Source organism: Equus przewalskii, chromosome 8, assembly GCF_037783145.1.
Source record: "Equus przewalskii isolate Varuska chromosome 8, EquPr2, whole genome shotgun sequence".
Lineage (NCBI taxonomy): Eukaryota > Metazoa > Chordata > Mammalia > Perissodactyla > Equidae > Equus > Equus przewalskii.
This window is the reverse complement of record NC_091838.1, coordinates 45,729,222-45,744,770: the sequence shown is the minus strand read 5'-3', so window position 1 is coordinate 45,744,770 and position 15,549 is coordinate 45,729,222. Positions and strand designations below refer to the sequence as shown.

General features: G+C 39.3%; 1 protein-coding gene across 1 annotated transcript in view; it reads right to left on the bottom strand.

Moving 5' to 3' along the window:
- Nucleotides 1-15,549, bottom strand: part of POP1 (POP1 homolog, ribonuclease P/MRP subunit) — a 34,927-nt gene that overhangs the window by 18,466 nt on the left and 912 nt on the right. Inside the window, exons 2-9 of the mRNA XM_008527681.2 lie at nucleotides 13,217-13,360; nucleotides 11,431-11,598; nucleotides 9,933-10,108; nucleotides 8,472-8,720; nucleotides 4,447-4,534; nucleotides 3,819-4,006; nucleotides 2,356-2,612; nucleotides 2,147-2,240 (exon numbers count right to left, since the gene is read on the bottom strand). Of these exons, the coding sequence (XP_008525903.1) occupies nucleotides 2,147-2,240; nucleotides 2,356-2,612; nucleotides 3,819-4,006; nucleotides 4,447-4,534; nucleotides 8,472-8,720; nucleotides 9,933-10,108; nucleotides 11,431-11,598; nucleotides 13,217-13,358 (1,362 nt within the window). The 5' untranslated portion in view covers nucleotides 13,359-13,360. The remainder of the gene's footprint in view (nucleotides 1-2,146; nucleotides 2,241-2,355; nucleotides 2,613-3,818; nucleotides 4,007-4,446; nucleotides 4,535-8,471; nucleotides 8,721-9,932; nucleotides 10,109-11,430; nucleotides 11,599-13,216; nucleotides 13,361-15,549) is intronic.

Here is a 15,549-nt window from a genome sequence, read left to right as displayed (position 1 = left end):
CCTCTCTCAGGATTTCTGAGAGTACCTAACTACGCTACTTCACGCCTGCGTTCTCTCTCAAGCACAGTGGAACAAGACAGGCCTTGCTCTTTGCTCCTCTCCTACAGTCGCCAACTTTATTACCACCAATTTAAGCAATAAAACCTTCCTCACCAAAGAAAAACCAAACTAATACCTTTTGAAGAAATCTCGAGCTAAAGGATATATTACAACTATATTATACGCCTGGAAACTTCAAATAAGACACATAAATACTTATATTTTTTTCCAGACAGAACTAGGAATTGAGCAAGGTTTCCAAAAGCACACCAAGTACCATGTGTTTGCCCACAAGGAGAACCTATAGCCATGATTCATACTGAAGTTCACTGAAACAGGACGTGCCCTTATGGATTCTAAAGAAGCAACCCGTAACACACGCGCCGTGTACCTCACAGAAACTCAGGCAGCAGAGCTTAGTAGTTTAAGTACAAGCTCTGGAACCAAACCTCCTGGGTTCAAATCCTCCCTCCTTCTGCAACTCATTAGCTAGGGTGAAGCACCTACTCTGCACCAGGCACTGTGTTAAGCACTGGGGACAAAGCAAAGAACAGGACTGCCCCTGCCCTTGCCAGCACGAAGCTCAACACAAGTGTCATAAAGACACAGAACAAATCTAGGGGCCAGCTCCGCTGCTGAGTGGTTAAAGTTCGGATCCCAGGCACAGACCTGCTCCACTCCTCAGCCGTGCTATGGAGGCATCCCACGTACAAAGCAGAGGAAGACTGGCACGAATGTTAGCTCAGGGCAAATCTTCCTCACCAAAAAATAATCATAATAATACTATAAAACAAATCTAGACATATAAATTGAGCAAGAGTACAAGATGCAATAAAAACAGCAGGAGGGCTGTAATTTAACTTTGGGGGATCAGGAAAGGATTCTAGTGGTAAAGGATATAAATGTTAAAGCCTGAAGAATGAAGAAGGTTTAGCCAAGCAAAGAGTGGTGGAGGCAGAATGTTCTGGCAGGCGGAGAAAAGCAGGTGTGAAGGCTTTAAGGCAGATGAGAACAGACATATTCTAGAAGCTGAAGGAAGGCCAATGCGGCAGAAGTGCAGGAGGTGCAGAGGGAGGAGGCAGGAAGGCACGAGATGACGCAGTCACGTTAAGGGCTTTGGATTTTATCTTAAATACAATGAGAAGCTATTCAAAAGCTTTTAATCAGGAAGTAACATGACATGAATAAACTGTTAAAAGATCATTCTGCCTCCTGGGTAGAGAACGGAGTGAAAAGGTGGAACGAGGGAGGGAAGTCAGGAAGACAACAGGATTGAGACCAGCGTGGAAGCAGGGAAGAGAGAAGCAGCCTTTGTTTTTTAAAGTATCTTTCTTCTAAAAGCTCACAAGCTATTCAGATCTATCATCATATTTGACCACGTCAAATCTGTGAGAGGCACAGACACTAAAAGGTTAACTGCACTAATATAGGAAAACACCCCAAACCTGAACCCACAGTGTCTAATTCCCAGTCTAGGCCCTACTATCTAGACTTGTGCTGTCAACATGGCAGCCATTAGGCACAGAGAGCTCTTTGAATTTAATTTTTAGTTAATTAAAATTAAATAACAGTACAAATTCAGCTCCTCAGTCACACTAGCCACATTCCAAGTGCTCAACAGCCACATGTGGCTAGTGGCTATAGTATGGGATAGCACAATGGAACACCATTCTCACAGAAAGTTCTACTGGACAGTGCTGCACCAGACATATTGCTCTCAAACTTTTTAGGCATCGCAGATCATTAAAACTAGCCCCAGAAAATATGCCTCACACCTGCACAAACAAAAAAAAAAATTGTAGACACTTTCAGGGATTTTAGGGGCTCTTGTTACCCACCGAAGGAGCAGAAGACAAGACCCTTCTACAAGACACTGCAAGAGTCATCTGTATTTAAATAAGAAAAAGTCAGTTTACTTGCTACATTCATTGAGATTACTTTTACTTCTAGAAGTGAAAGATGATAAAGTCTTTAATAATAAGCCTAAGTAGGGAAATAAACATTTATAAGCCATGGTCCAAATGTTACCAAATTATATGTAAGGTTTCATAAATTTGTTGAGAAGAACATGACTAAAATAGAACATTACACTCATATTTTCTCTTACAGTGTGGACGGAAGCAGCTTTTAGTGTCTCAGTTAGGATGGCATGGGCAAGCGGACCAATGAGCCGGAATCTGTTCATCTCCATCGTCAAATCACTGAAAGAGAGAGAAGGTCTCAAAATGCAAACTTCCATTAAATACAATGTTTGTGCCACAGGCAAAAATAGAGCAAGACTTTACTGAAAATGTTCAGAGCAAATTCAACCCGTACCTGATTATAATGCCGGTGGCTGGAGAGATCCAAGAATATGGCTGATATGGATCTCTAGTTCCATCACCAATAACTTTTTTAATTGGTTTACCATCTTCTCCATCATCTTTCCGTTTTCTTTTCTTGCCAATTTTCTCCTCAGGCAGTTCAGTTTGGCTTTTTTCTTGGGATGGTGACAGAACGGGGTCTTGGATGCAGACAGTTGGTTTGATGGGTTCCATACACTGGCACACTGCTTTTATTTCCTCTAAAATATCCTAAGGATATATTTAAACATTTTACTTTTACATTTTGAAATTTAAATACACTACAAATTTAAATTGGTTTAGTTTATGTTATTTTTTCTCCCTTTAAAAATTTACATTTTCATCCCTTCACAAATTAAAGTCATCAACATCAAAAAGCTTTTTTATTTTTTGAGTTTTTTTCACAGAAAAAGAAACTCCTAAATGTCAAAAATTAAGGAAAACAACATCACTACTCTGATCAAATTTTTCTAAAAAGTTGAAAGTGAAAATTTTATACCATACCATATACAAGCAGTGAATATGCTAAAAAGGGAAGGTAAGCTACATGCAGTATTAAAAAATCATCAGAATTACTCAAAACAACTTGTCATCAATTTCTCAAAAAATTAAAAAGAGAAACACCATACTACCCAGCTACGCCACTACTAGGTATTTATCCAAAGAACTTGAAATCAACAGTTCAAAGAGACTTATACACCCCTATCTTCATTGCAGCATTATTCACAATAGCCAAGATGTGGAAGCAACCCAAGTGCCCACTGACTAATGAATGATAAAGAAAATGTGTTATGTATATACAATGGACTACTACTCAGCCATAAAAAAGACACAATCTTCCCATTTGCAACAACATGGATGGACCTTGTTAAGTGAAATAAGCCAGAAAGAGAAAGACAAACAGCAAATGATTTTGCTCATATGTGGATGTTAAACAAACACATGGACGAAGAGAACAGATTAGTGGTTACCAGAGGGGAAGGGAATTGGGAGGTGGGCAAAAGGGGTAAAGGGGCACACACCTATGGTGATGGACAAATAATAATGTACAACTGAAATTTCACAATGTTATAAACTATTATGACCTCAATAAAAAAACAAAACAAAACAAAACAACTTCTCATCACCAACTAGGTTCTAACAGGCACCTAGATACCAATGAACCAATTCAGGCATGGCAGAAACATCAATCCAAATGCAACATTTGAAGCCATTTGCATAGTAAGATTGGTTTCCATCTCTACTTCTACTCATGGCTTACTAAAAAGTGAGAGGTCAAGATTTGCTTCATGTAATCTTCACACAGCTTTTCTTCCTATATTCAAATACCAAGATCAGTCCAACTTTTATACCATTTAAATTTCTACAGCATTGATGTCCAACAGTAATCAAGAATGCAGTAACAGAGTGATGGGGAAATAATCTCCAGGATTATACCTGTTTGAGAGTTGGATGAATCCAGATCCACAACTGCCTGCTCTCAGAAGTGTCACCAGAGGTCCTCTCAGACTTCCAAATAAATGTAACAGGCCCCAGCATCTCTCTAGGATATTTATTTGCCCGGTAAAGCAAGAGGCTACCTTGGCGCTTTCCAGACAAGCAGTGAACCGCTGCAAAAGTCAATCCTGACATAAACAGAAACAAAATTCCACAATTTCAAGTGTTGACGCTGCAGGATTACTTCCTGATGGCCATACTATTATTTACTGTCCATCTCCATGAAGGATAAGGTTTTGGTTTTGATGCCCGCTTAGATCAAAGCCTGGGACACAGTAAGTTCTCAATAAATATTTATTAAATGAACAATTTAATGAGTCCTGAGTTTCTTCCTGGCTAAATTCACGCCATTAGAATAATGGTTCTCTCACTTTACACTTGACAATGTGAGAAATGATTTAAAAGCCACCCAAAGCTTTCCATATATTAATATACTCATTGGGAACAAGAACTGTCTCACACATTTTTATATATATTTAAATTCCAAAATGCTTACAGCAGACACTTATCCATAAAATGAATAAATATACAAAGACTAAAAAAGGACTCAGCTTTGAAACAAGTTTACCTGTGTCTATGCTACACATTGGAGACAGTGCCTTTAGTATTTCTTCCTCTTTGCCCTTCAACTCCAAACAACAGTAGTAGGATAAATCCTGCAGAGGGAGACACAATTAAATACTTAGGAATTTACATGGGGTAAAATTGCTAAGAAGGGTGCCAGCCCCATGGCTGAGTGGTTAAGTTCGTGCACTTTGCTGTGGCAGCTCAGGGTTTCACCAGTTTGGATCCTGGGTGTGGACACGGCACCACTTATCAGGCCACGCTGATGCGGCATCTCACACAGCACAGCCAGAAGGACCTGCAACTAGAATATACAACTATGTACTGGGGGGCTTTGGGGAGAAGAAAAATAAAAAGAAGATTGGCAACAGATGTTAGCTCAGAGGCCAATCTTTAAAAAAGAAAAACTGCTAAGAAGCCAAAAGCCACATCAGAAAAACCTCTAGAAGTTCAAGACACAGAACAAATTGCTAAAGCTATTATTTCATAAGTCAAAATCTGAAACCTGTCTACTCCTACTATATCAGCAAATATTCTTAAACCCATTTGACTCAAAACCAAAATGAACTTCCATTTAATATGTAGGTTACAGTGTCCTACTTTTTAGAAAAAAATATTTGTTTCACCTCATATTCATAGACAAGTTATAAGAAAGATATAAAAACTGCTGCCTCTAAGTAAAGGATTATTCCTCCCTAAAATCCCCCTAAAGTAATAAACCAGAGTCAAATTAGCAAGCAGTAATAAATTCTGCAAAATTATGCTAAGATTGTTCACTTTGGTCAGCTAATTCAGGATCTAAAGATAACTTAACACCGAGCCCAGAGATACATGTTGCAATTAATTTATTCTCTATTCCTCTCATGCTGTCTTGACTATGATATGCAACTTTGACTAAACAGTGTACAAGGAAAAATGAGAGTAATGACAGTAAGACCTTACCAATTTAAATAAGATGAAGAGAGATCAAACTGAGCTAGTAAAATCAATATGTTAAAGAACTATAATAACAGTCACTGTAGGGCTACTGTGCGCCAGGCGCTGCGCTAACTCCTTGCACAGACTGTCATTTAATTCTCCCAACACCTGAAGAACCAGGTACTATTGTTATCTTATTTGACAGATGAGGACACGGAGACAGAGACTGTTACTCGAACAAAGCCATACAATCAGTAAGTGGAGAAGCCAAGTCAGGCTCACTCACCCCCAAACCAACCCCTCTGCCCCAGCACCTTTAAGCAATTTCAGTACACTCAGCAACTAAAAATTAAATGCAGATAATAGGTAAGCTTCTGACAAACTCCCATCAATCAATGCTATCACTCACACACAGAAACCTTCCCAGCAACAGTGATCTACCCTCAGCTGTCAGCTAGATGAACCTCACCCAAATTTATACAACTGGCTGAGAGAAAATAATGGTTAAGAGCGTGTAACTCTGGAGTCAGACTACCTGGGCTCAAATCTCAACTTCACCACTCTTTGGTTGTACGGCTGTGGGCAAATTACCTAACTTCTCCATACCTGAGTTCCTCATTCGTAAAATGGAAGTAACGGTAAAAACTTACCTCATAGTGTTGTAAGGATTAAATGAGTAAACATATGTAAAGTACTAAAACAGGCATAAATTAAGTACTCTAAATATTTGTTACTATTAGCTATTATTTTTATTACTTAGGGCTGATTAAATATAAAGAAAATATCTGATAGCCTCAGCAAAAATCTTGCCCAAAATGAGAATCAACTCTTAGGTCTGTCCTAAAATTTGAGAGATGGCAGAGTACAATGGAAAAAGCACAGGCCAGAAGAATCAGCTGCCCAGGTGCTACACAGGCCACCAACAAGCTGTGTGGCCCTGGGCAAGTCACTTCATCTCTCTGGATCCCAGTCTCCTCAAAGTAAAATGAAGAATTCAACTAGAATCTATGATTTCTGCAGCTGAGTCTTCAAATCAAAGGCTCTTAAAAGGTTCTTGTATTCACTTCACACCCATTACGACGGCTATTATCAAAAAAACCCCACAAAAAATAGAAAACAACAAGTGTTGGTGAGGACATGGAGAAACTGGAACGCTTGTGCATTGCTGGTGGGAATGTAAAATAGTGTGGCCTCTGTGGAAAACAGTATGGTGGTTGCTCAAAAACCTAAACATAGAATTAATACATGATCCAGCAATTCCACTTTTGGGTACACACCCAAAAGAACTGAAAACAAAGATTGAGGAAATATTTGTATATCCATCTTTTTTTTTTTTAAGATTTTATTTTTCCTTTTTCTCCCCAAAGCCTCCTGGTACATAGTTGTGTATTTTTAGTTGTGGGTCCTTCCAGCTGTGGCATGTGGGATGCCACCTCACTGTGGCCTGACAAGCAGTGCCATGTCCCCACCCAGGATCCAACTGGCAAAACTCTGGGCCACCCAAGCAGAGTATAGAGCTTAACCACTCAGACACAGGGCCGGCCCCTGTATATCCATTTTCATAGCAGCACTATCAACAATAGCCAAAAGGCAGAAGCAGCTCAAGTGTCCATTGACAGATGAATGAATAAACAAAATGTGGTAAATATATACAATGAAATATCATTCAGCCTTAAAAATGAGGGAAATTCTGGGGCCAGCCTGGTAGCGCAACAGTTAAGTTCACACATTCCTCTTCGGTGGCCTGGGGTTCGCCGTTTGGGATCCCAGCTGTGGACCTACGCACCGCTCATCAAGCCATGCTGTGGCAGGTGTCCCACATATAAAGCAGAGGAAGATGGGCAGGGATGTTAGCTCAGGGCCAGTCTTCCTCTGAAAAAAAGAGGGGAATTCTGACTCACGATACAACATGGATGAACCCTGAAGACATTATGCTTAGTGAAATAAGCCCGTCTGAAAAAGATAAACATTGCTTGATTCTGCTTTTATGAGGTACCTACAGTAGTGAACTTCATAAAGACAGAAAACAGAATGGTGGTTGCCTGGGGCTGGAGGGAAAGAGGAAAGGGGAGTTAGTGTTTAATGTGTGCAGAGTTTCAGTTCAGGGAGATGAAAAAGTTCTGGAGATGGACGGTGATGATAGTTGCACAACAATGTGCATACACTTAACGCCATAGAACTAGACCTCAAAAATGGTTAAAATGGTAAATTTCATGTTATGTATATTTTACCACAAATTTTTAAAAAGGTTCTTGTATTGATTATTCTGCTATATTGATCTGAAGAGGTATCAGAGGATACTAATACCAGTGGCTTTCGAAAGTTGGCCAAGGTCATCCTGTCATTGAAAGGTAGGCCCTCTGCAAAGATCAAATTTCTAACTATATACTAGAAGAGAGAGAAAGCAATTGAATTAGCAATTGGGGAGGCAGCCAGATAAAAATTATGAGGCTCTAAAACCAACTATCCTCTCAAAGAGTTTAAAACAAACTTCCTAGCATCCCACTGAATCATGAATATCTAGAAGAGAATTTCGAACACTGCTCAGTGCACACAGATGGTTCTCAAATAGCTGTTGTTGATGAATGACTACCTAATGAACCAATGCGAAATAAATTTCAAACATAACCAACAAGACCCTGCATGATCTGCTTCCTACTTACTTCTCCAGAACTAATCTCATCCTACTGTTAGCCTTGCTCTCACTCTCTTCATCTCTGTCACACAGAATTTATTTCAAGTCTTTGCTCTTACCTGGCTTCCTTCTGCCTCCCTCACTCTCCTATTTTCTTATCGCTTAGAGCTCAGCTCAAACATCACTTCCATGCGGAAGCTTCCCTGTTCCTCTGTTACTAACGCTCAAAGTACTGCATATTTTTCCCTTACAATTGTATATTCTGCTAATTATTTGATCAGTGTCAGTCTACCTTAATAACTTCAGGCTGGTTCACCCCCAGCATCTGGCAAAGTGCCTCATGCTCAGTAATCAATTTTAAAATGAATAATCTCATACACAGGGCTTTGGCACACCATGAACTATTCTAAAAGTCCATCTATATCAGAAAGGATCTAAACAAAAATTAAAAAAAAAAAACACTTGGAAAAGTATACCTGAAGGAGGCAACGGTTAGTCATGGCTCGATAGCAGGCTCTGTGGCTCTTGACGGTCGGCCTCTCCCCGAGGCAGTAGCCCCACTTCTTGATCATGTGAAACCGTTTGGCATGCCAGATGTGAGTTTCTAACCATATGTTCTTCTTTTGCCTACGGTTAAATTCTAGCACCCGGTTTATGTGACATCTTCGAGCTTTATGGCATTTATTTTTTGAATGTTCTTTTTTCTGATGCACTGCTTTCTCTGCCTATAGTTTCAAGAAGAAAGGCAGATCCTAGTTTGTAACCATCTCATAAGAAAGTTAAATGTTAGGAACTCAAACAACTAACCTTAGAGTTAGTGGAGTACCTTACAGACCCCATTAGTTTGCTTAATTTTTTAACTTAGTGATTTTTGCAATGAAAACAGAGGAGGCAACAGAAAGTGAAGATTTAGAGACACGTAAACCTAAGAAGGAAGCACAATTCTATCCCTTACTAATTGGGCAAGCTTCCTGGACTATGAAGACTAGAATATCTATAAAATGTTCAACACAGTAATTCAAGCTTATTGTGCCTTTTAACACTACAGAGCAAGAGGGAATAAATCAAATGCTAGCTTTTTGTTGTTTTTTTAACCTCTAAGATTGTAACTAAAACCAAAACTTATGACCAAAAATATAAAAGTGGGGAAAACCTAGACATTTCCTGTCAGTTAGGTATTGGCAGACAAACGCTAAATGATACTACTGGGAAACAGATTTCAAATTAAATCTTGAAAGTACAAAATTCCTGTTTAGTTTTTACTCTTAATCTCTTCTACAGCCAAGCCAAACTTCGTGAAAAAACTCTTCTCCATTTGTTTGTGGGCCCCTTAGGGATAAGGACTCTACCTTGATGAAGTCCGACCCCACCACCAGTATGGTACCAGTACCTATAAGGCACTTGATAAAGAAATTCTGAATCAATTAGTAAAGACATGGAAGCTTAGACAACCTGAGAATGTCCAAGCTAAGAACTTTCGTAAAACCAAAAACACTTAGACTTGAACAAGTTCAAGTTCAATTAAATCCAAGTCCACGTTTTTAACTTTGAAAAAGTCAAAAGGCAAATACTAGGCGTTGCTACCTTTGTTAACCTTCCAACTCCAAGATGGCCACACCCCAACATGCAGAGCTACAACTGCTTATCTGTTAAGAGGGTCAGAATTTTATTTTAAATCTGGCAAGGAAACATCAACTATTTAACATCATTAAAAGACAGGGGCTCCACATGCTATATTTAAAAGCAGTGTAATATCCAACAGCCTGCTAATTTGGTGGGGAATGGATTGTGGAGGTGGAAGGGATAATGATTAAACCAAAAACACGCAAAGGAGCATTTTTTTTAGTTTTCATTTCAATAAATTCTATTAGGTTAATACTTCTCAATTTCTTTTAGGAACTACTAACCTAAACATTTACACTAAGGGAAATTTGTACCTCTTTCTGGGCAATCTCCTGTAACCGTCTAGGAAGGCGTTTGACATTGTGGCTCATGGCTCTTCGTCTCATGTGCCGTGGCAGAGTCTGGAAAACCAGTGAATTAGAAGACTTCTGGGTCACTGCTTTCAACATAGCACTGATTTCAGCAGCTCGGGCTTGAGCGAAAGTAGAAGCTGTTGAAGGAAATAGCACCGTCATGAAAAACAAGTCTTAAACCAACATTTTTCCTGGTAGATTTCAGAAGGCAGACAGATTGGAAGCACATGAGCTTACGGTTCACCAACCACTCTAACCCCTATTAGATTAACACCAATAGTAGTCATTTCTGTAGGATACAATTGTGAAACTATTCTTCAACTTTTACATATTTCAAATTTTCTGCAAGGATTCAGTTTTACTTTTCTAATCAGAAAAAAAGTTAAAAAATAAATTTGCAAAGAGTGTTTTAAAAGAGAGGGCTGGGGCCGGCCACGTAGCCGAATGGTTAAGTTCATGCACTCCACTTCGGTGGCCCAGGGTTTCGCCCCGTTCAGATCCTGGGTGCAGACATGGCACCGCTCGTCAGGCCATGCTTAGGCAGCATCCCACATGCCACAACTAGAAGGACCCACAACTAAGAATATACAACTATGCACTGGGGGGCTTTGGGGAGAAGAAGAAGGAAAAAAGAGATGGGCAACAGATGTTACCTCAGCTGCCAATCTTTAAAAAAAAACAAAAAACCCCAGAGGGCTCCATGAACTATAATCACAACCATTTTAAGGTGCAATAATCACACAAAAAAACAAAGAAAAACAAAATTTAAACAATGGTTTTGACTCAAAGGTTTTTTCTTAGTATTTTCTGCTTTTTGCAAATATGTAACTATAACTATTATTCATTTTCTTTATTGAAAAATAGACTTTCTTTTCTGAAGAGTAAACAGAGTACCAGGGAAATTTAAGTGAATTCCTCCAAGATGGCATAGAGACCAGAAGGTACCCTTAAGGTATATACAAGGAACATAGGGTTCTGCAGCAGTGGGGGTGAGAGTGATGGGGGGGGCGATGGGAGATGAGGCTGCAAAGCGCCTGGAGACAGGTATTTAGAGGTCTTGGTTGCCCTTAGATACTCAGATTTAACAAACTGTTAAATTTGGTTGCATCTTTGAAGAATGCTATGTTGAGCAGTGTAGATGGCATTTTACATTTTTTAAAAGTGGGGTAAGGGGACAGGGAAGATTTTGAGGCAAAGAGGAAGAGTTCACAAATAAGGACTTACAAGAAGACAGGTAAGAGAAAGGAGAGAAACAGAAGAAGGGAGAGCAATCAGGCCCACGGAGGCTGTGACCAAAGTCCAGCCTGGAGGCGAGAAGGGCCTGAAGTGGAAGGAGGGGACGAGAGGAGAGGGATAGAGAGGCAGGCCCGAGAGAGGACAGAGGGCTTTAGAAAGCTGCCTGCATTAGAAACAAAGAGCTCACAGTACAATCAAACATCACTTCTTTCCGAATACCTACCAGTTATATACTTGGGAATCTCCTGAGAAGTGCCCTCAGGGCCTGCTTTCCATCCTCCCTTTTTTTTAAACATTACTTTAGAGGAAGACTGCTCATTGACATCAGGCTCAGGTGGTGAATGTTGGGTCATTTTGGTTTGCCGCTGTCGTGAAGTTCCAGAATCAGGTTCTAGCATATTTTCAAAAAGAAAACAAAAAGAAATATGTCACTCTTATCAGGGCTAAGGATTACAGTGGAGAACAACATATGCTGGGTGGCAACACTGATCATGTTTTTAATCCTACAACCACGCTATAAGATGACTATTACTATCCTCTCTTTAAAGAGGAGGTTAGGGAGGTGAATTAACTTGCCCAAGGTGACATGGCTAGTAGGCAGCACACTAGCCAATCATGTCAGTAGACACATGAAAGAACCTTGGATATAACTGATACAAGGGAGCTTTCTCCATATAAATAGTGCAACATGGATTTTTAAATCTAAGCTCCCTTCACTACTACGATCCACATGATTTTGCATGTTCAGTCTTTTATCGTAATTCTCTGGCACACTCAAGTTGGGAGGCTACGTTAAATTAAAGCAGGAAATAAAAGCAGAGTCTGCATACAAATGTCTGGGCATTGAAACCATTCTGACCTTAAGACAGCATCAAATCCCTGTCTGTGAATGGAGGGAGAGAGCAGTAGAGAATTTTATGGTGTTTCTGCTATAGTGTTCATTATTAAGCCCCTTTAATCATGAAACTTGTTACAAGGTTTGTCATTGTGAGGTTTAAACAAGATAATATATGTTAAGGTTATCACATGGCATGGGAGGATCAACTGTTGGATCTGAATGTACATCTTTTGAATATGAATCTAAAACTTACTTAATCAGACCCACTGCACACTATTCTTTAAAGTGTGCCCCAAAAGTTCTTGGTCACCTGCTTGCTGTCTTCCCAAACTGGCACTTTCTATCACTGCCCAATGAACAACTATCACCTTCATATCACCTTTTAAGGTTCTAAAGCACACAAGTCAAATGAAGATATGATGACTGCACTGTACTTCTTTTTTGGAAATACAGAAGTGTACTTTAATTATAGCAGTTAAAGTAGATATAAAATATATCAGCTCTAAAATACATATAGCCAATTTTCATTATTCCCAATAGTTATGTTCTGTAAAGTCAGAGTGAACACTGAATTAGAAAATACTGAACCAGAATTCCTAGGGGAAATATGTACACACACACAGACACATATATACATATACACATACGTATCTCACATAGATTATAATCTTAAATGGTAAAAACTGATCCTGGTAGATTCTATTTCTTTTATCTTACAAAGAGAAAATGAGGTTCAGAAGTGTTAAGGACCTGCCTGAGGCAGTCCCACAGTTGGAATTCAAACCCCAGTCAGAGCCATAGCTTCTTGCACTATGCTGCACTGCTCACTACGGTCTCCATCCTCTGGCCATCTCTGTATGAAAGCTGAAACAAGACGGCACCTGGGAACCTAAGCTAAGAACACCCACACGGGGCAACTCAAACTTTTTCCCACTTTTCCCACACCCATGAATGACCGTGAAAGTGCCGTGAAAATTAATTTTTGGGTTACAAATAAACTTTAGCAACTAGGTGAATTTGCAAATATAAAATTTTCAAATAATGAGGGTCAACTGTATCTGTACCTGTTTTTAATTCAGGTCATTTACTATTTAGATAATGACTATCAAAAGGAATTGACAAAAGAAACAGGATCCAAATGGGAGTGGAGAGAGTACCGTGTGTCTCTTACCATGTTTCTGAGCTTGGAAAGGTTTTCCACCTCCATTAGGGTGCTTTCCACCTCTATCAGCCACAAAGCCAGAAGACAAAGTCACATTAGTGGGCTGGTTTCTCATTTTCTTAGCATGCTTTCTTTCTTTTGCATTAGACATTTCTGGAAAGAAAGTAATAAATTTAGCACAGGGAAAGAGAACTTCCATTCAAAAATAAAAATAAATTTAATAAGTATTCATGTGACTCAAAATTTAATCCTTCAATATAACAAATCTTCATTTATTACAGGTGAATTGACAGTATCAAAAGGTTATCATGATATTGCTCTGCAACAGGGATTCATAACAAGGGGGATCTCTGGAGGAGCCATGAATGGTATGAACACCAAAAACTTCATTCAATAGAAAAATATAATTCTATTGATGGAAGAGACCATATTAGTATATTCCAGTTTGCAATGCCAAATAATTAAATCATATACCAATGAGGACACTGCACAAAGTATGTTGAAAGAATGAAAAACAAGATATAAGATCCCTATGCCATGGTAAAAAAATTAATTAAATTAGCTAAAACATTTGATTAAAAATTTTAGGTGAAACAAGAGCCACCTGAATCAATGAAATATAGAACACAGTATTCTGATATGATAATCTCTACAAACACTGAACATAAATTATTGATGTTTTCATTTCTATTACTGAGATGAGGCCATCTGAACTTTTAATTTATAACAACAAAAAGACTTTAATTTGAAGTAAGAAGGATAAAGGACAAAAACCTGGTGGAGTCTCATGGATTTACTCAGTAGTTCTCAACTCTCAAACTCAACATCTCTCTCTTTTTCTGAATAGTTTGAAATACCTGTTTTCTATCTTGAAATGAAACTCATTAATAACATAACCTGGTAGACACATAGCTTTTACCAATACATGCCCTACAACATGTGCCCTAACTGTAATGGAAAGGAGAAGTAAAAAGCAATTCTACTAAAATAATATGTATATCATATGTGTAAATATTTCACCACAACCATACTAGATGACATCATGAAACGGCTATTTTGAACCCAGGGGATAATCACATCAACAGAGGCACCAGCACAGACATGACACAATCCATAGAGCTGGAGAAAGGTCCTGGAAGCCCCCATGCAACTGTCATTAACTCTTTCCTTGCTGACTGAAGGGAAATCCAAAGGGTCTTGCCTGAAGGAGGCGATACTAGGAGGTAAGGAAGCTCAGAGTAGCAGAACCAAGCTGTTCTCAAAGCATTTCAATATTTTAGTGCTAGTCTTTACTTGTCCTTCTACAGAGAATTATCATGAATGCAACAGCTACAAAGGCAAACGAATACAGGTCTGTCGTACTAATGCCTAATTATCCAGTTTAGTCAAATTTAACAAGCTTTTGGGTACCTACTGTGTGTATAATACTCTTGGGATGTGTGTATACCAAATTAATACAAGAATGTGGCCTCGGGGCTGGCTCCGTGGCGGAGTGGTTAAGTTCGCACGCTCCGCTGCGGGGGCCCAGGGTTCGGATCCTGGGCGTGGACATGGCATAGCTCATCAGGCCACGTTGAGGCGGCGTCCCACATCCCACAACTACAAGGACCTGCAACTAAGATATACAACTGTGTACAGGGGTGGTTTGGGGAGATAAAGCAGAAAAAAAAAAAAAGATTGGCATCAGTTGTTAGTCCAGGTGCCAAACCTTTAAAAAAAAAAAAAAAAAAGAATGTGGCCTCTTTCCTTAAGGAATTTGGTCATCTTAGGCAGCTAACATTTATTGAGAACTTTATATGCCAGGCACTAGCCTACATGCCTTACTCATTTAATTCTCACAACCCTGTGAGGAAGCTACTAGTGCTCTCCTCATTTTATAAATGAAGAAACTGAAGCACAGAGAGGTAACATAACCTGCCCGAGGCCAGTAAGCTGTGACTGTGCTGGGATTCAAACCAGGCAGTCTGGCTCTATTAACTGTTTTTAAAACACAAAAGAATCTAATTCCCCAAGAATAAGACCACATATAATAAAATACTTAATTTTGCAGTACAGCACAATAGGAAACTGAATAAAGGAAAGAAAAAGTGTGAATCTGCAGAAAAAGTCAACAGGAAAATAGGATTTTAGTTAGTTGGAACTTGCAATAGGGAGGAAAGAGTATTCAGGAATCTACTGTGAATTCAGGAGTGAGTACTCTGGACAACTAGAGTGGGAAGAGAGTACAGGAGGATAAAACTGAGTAGGCAAGGGGAGGCCAGACTGGAAGGTCTTTTATTCCATGCTGAAAGCCCTAAACCCAGGAAAAAGCTCTAAAGATTCTTGAGCCAAAAGTAGAAAAG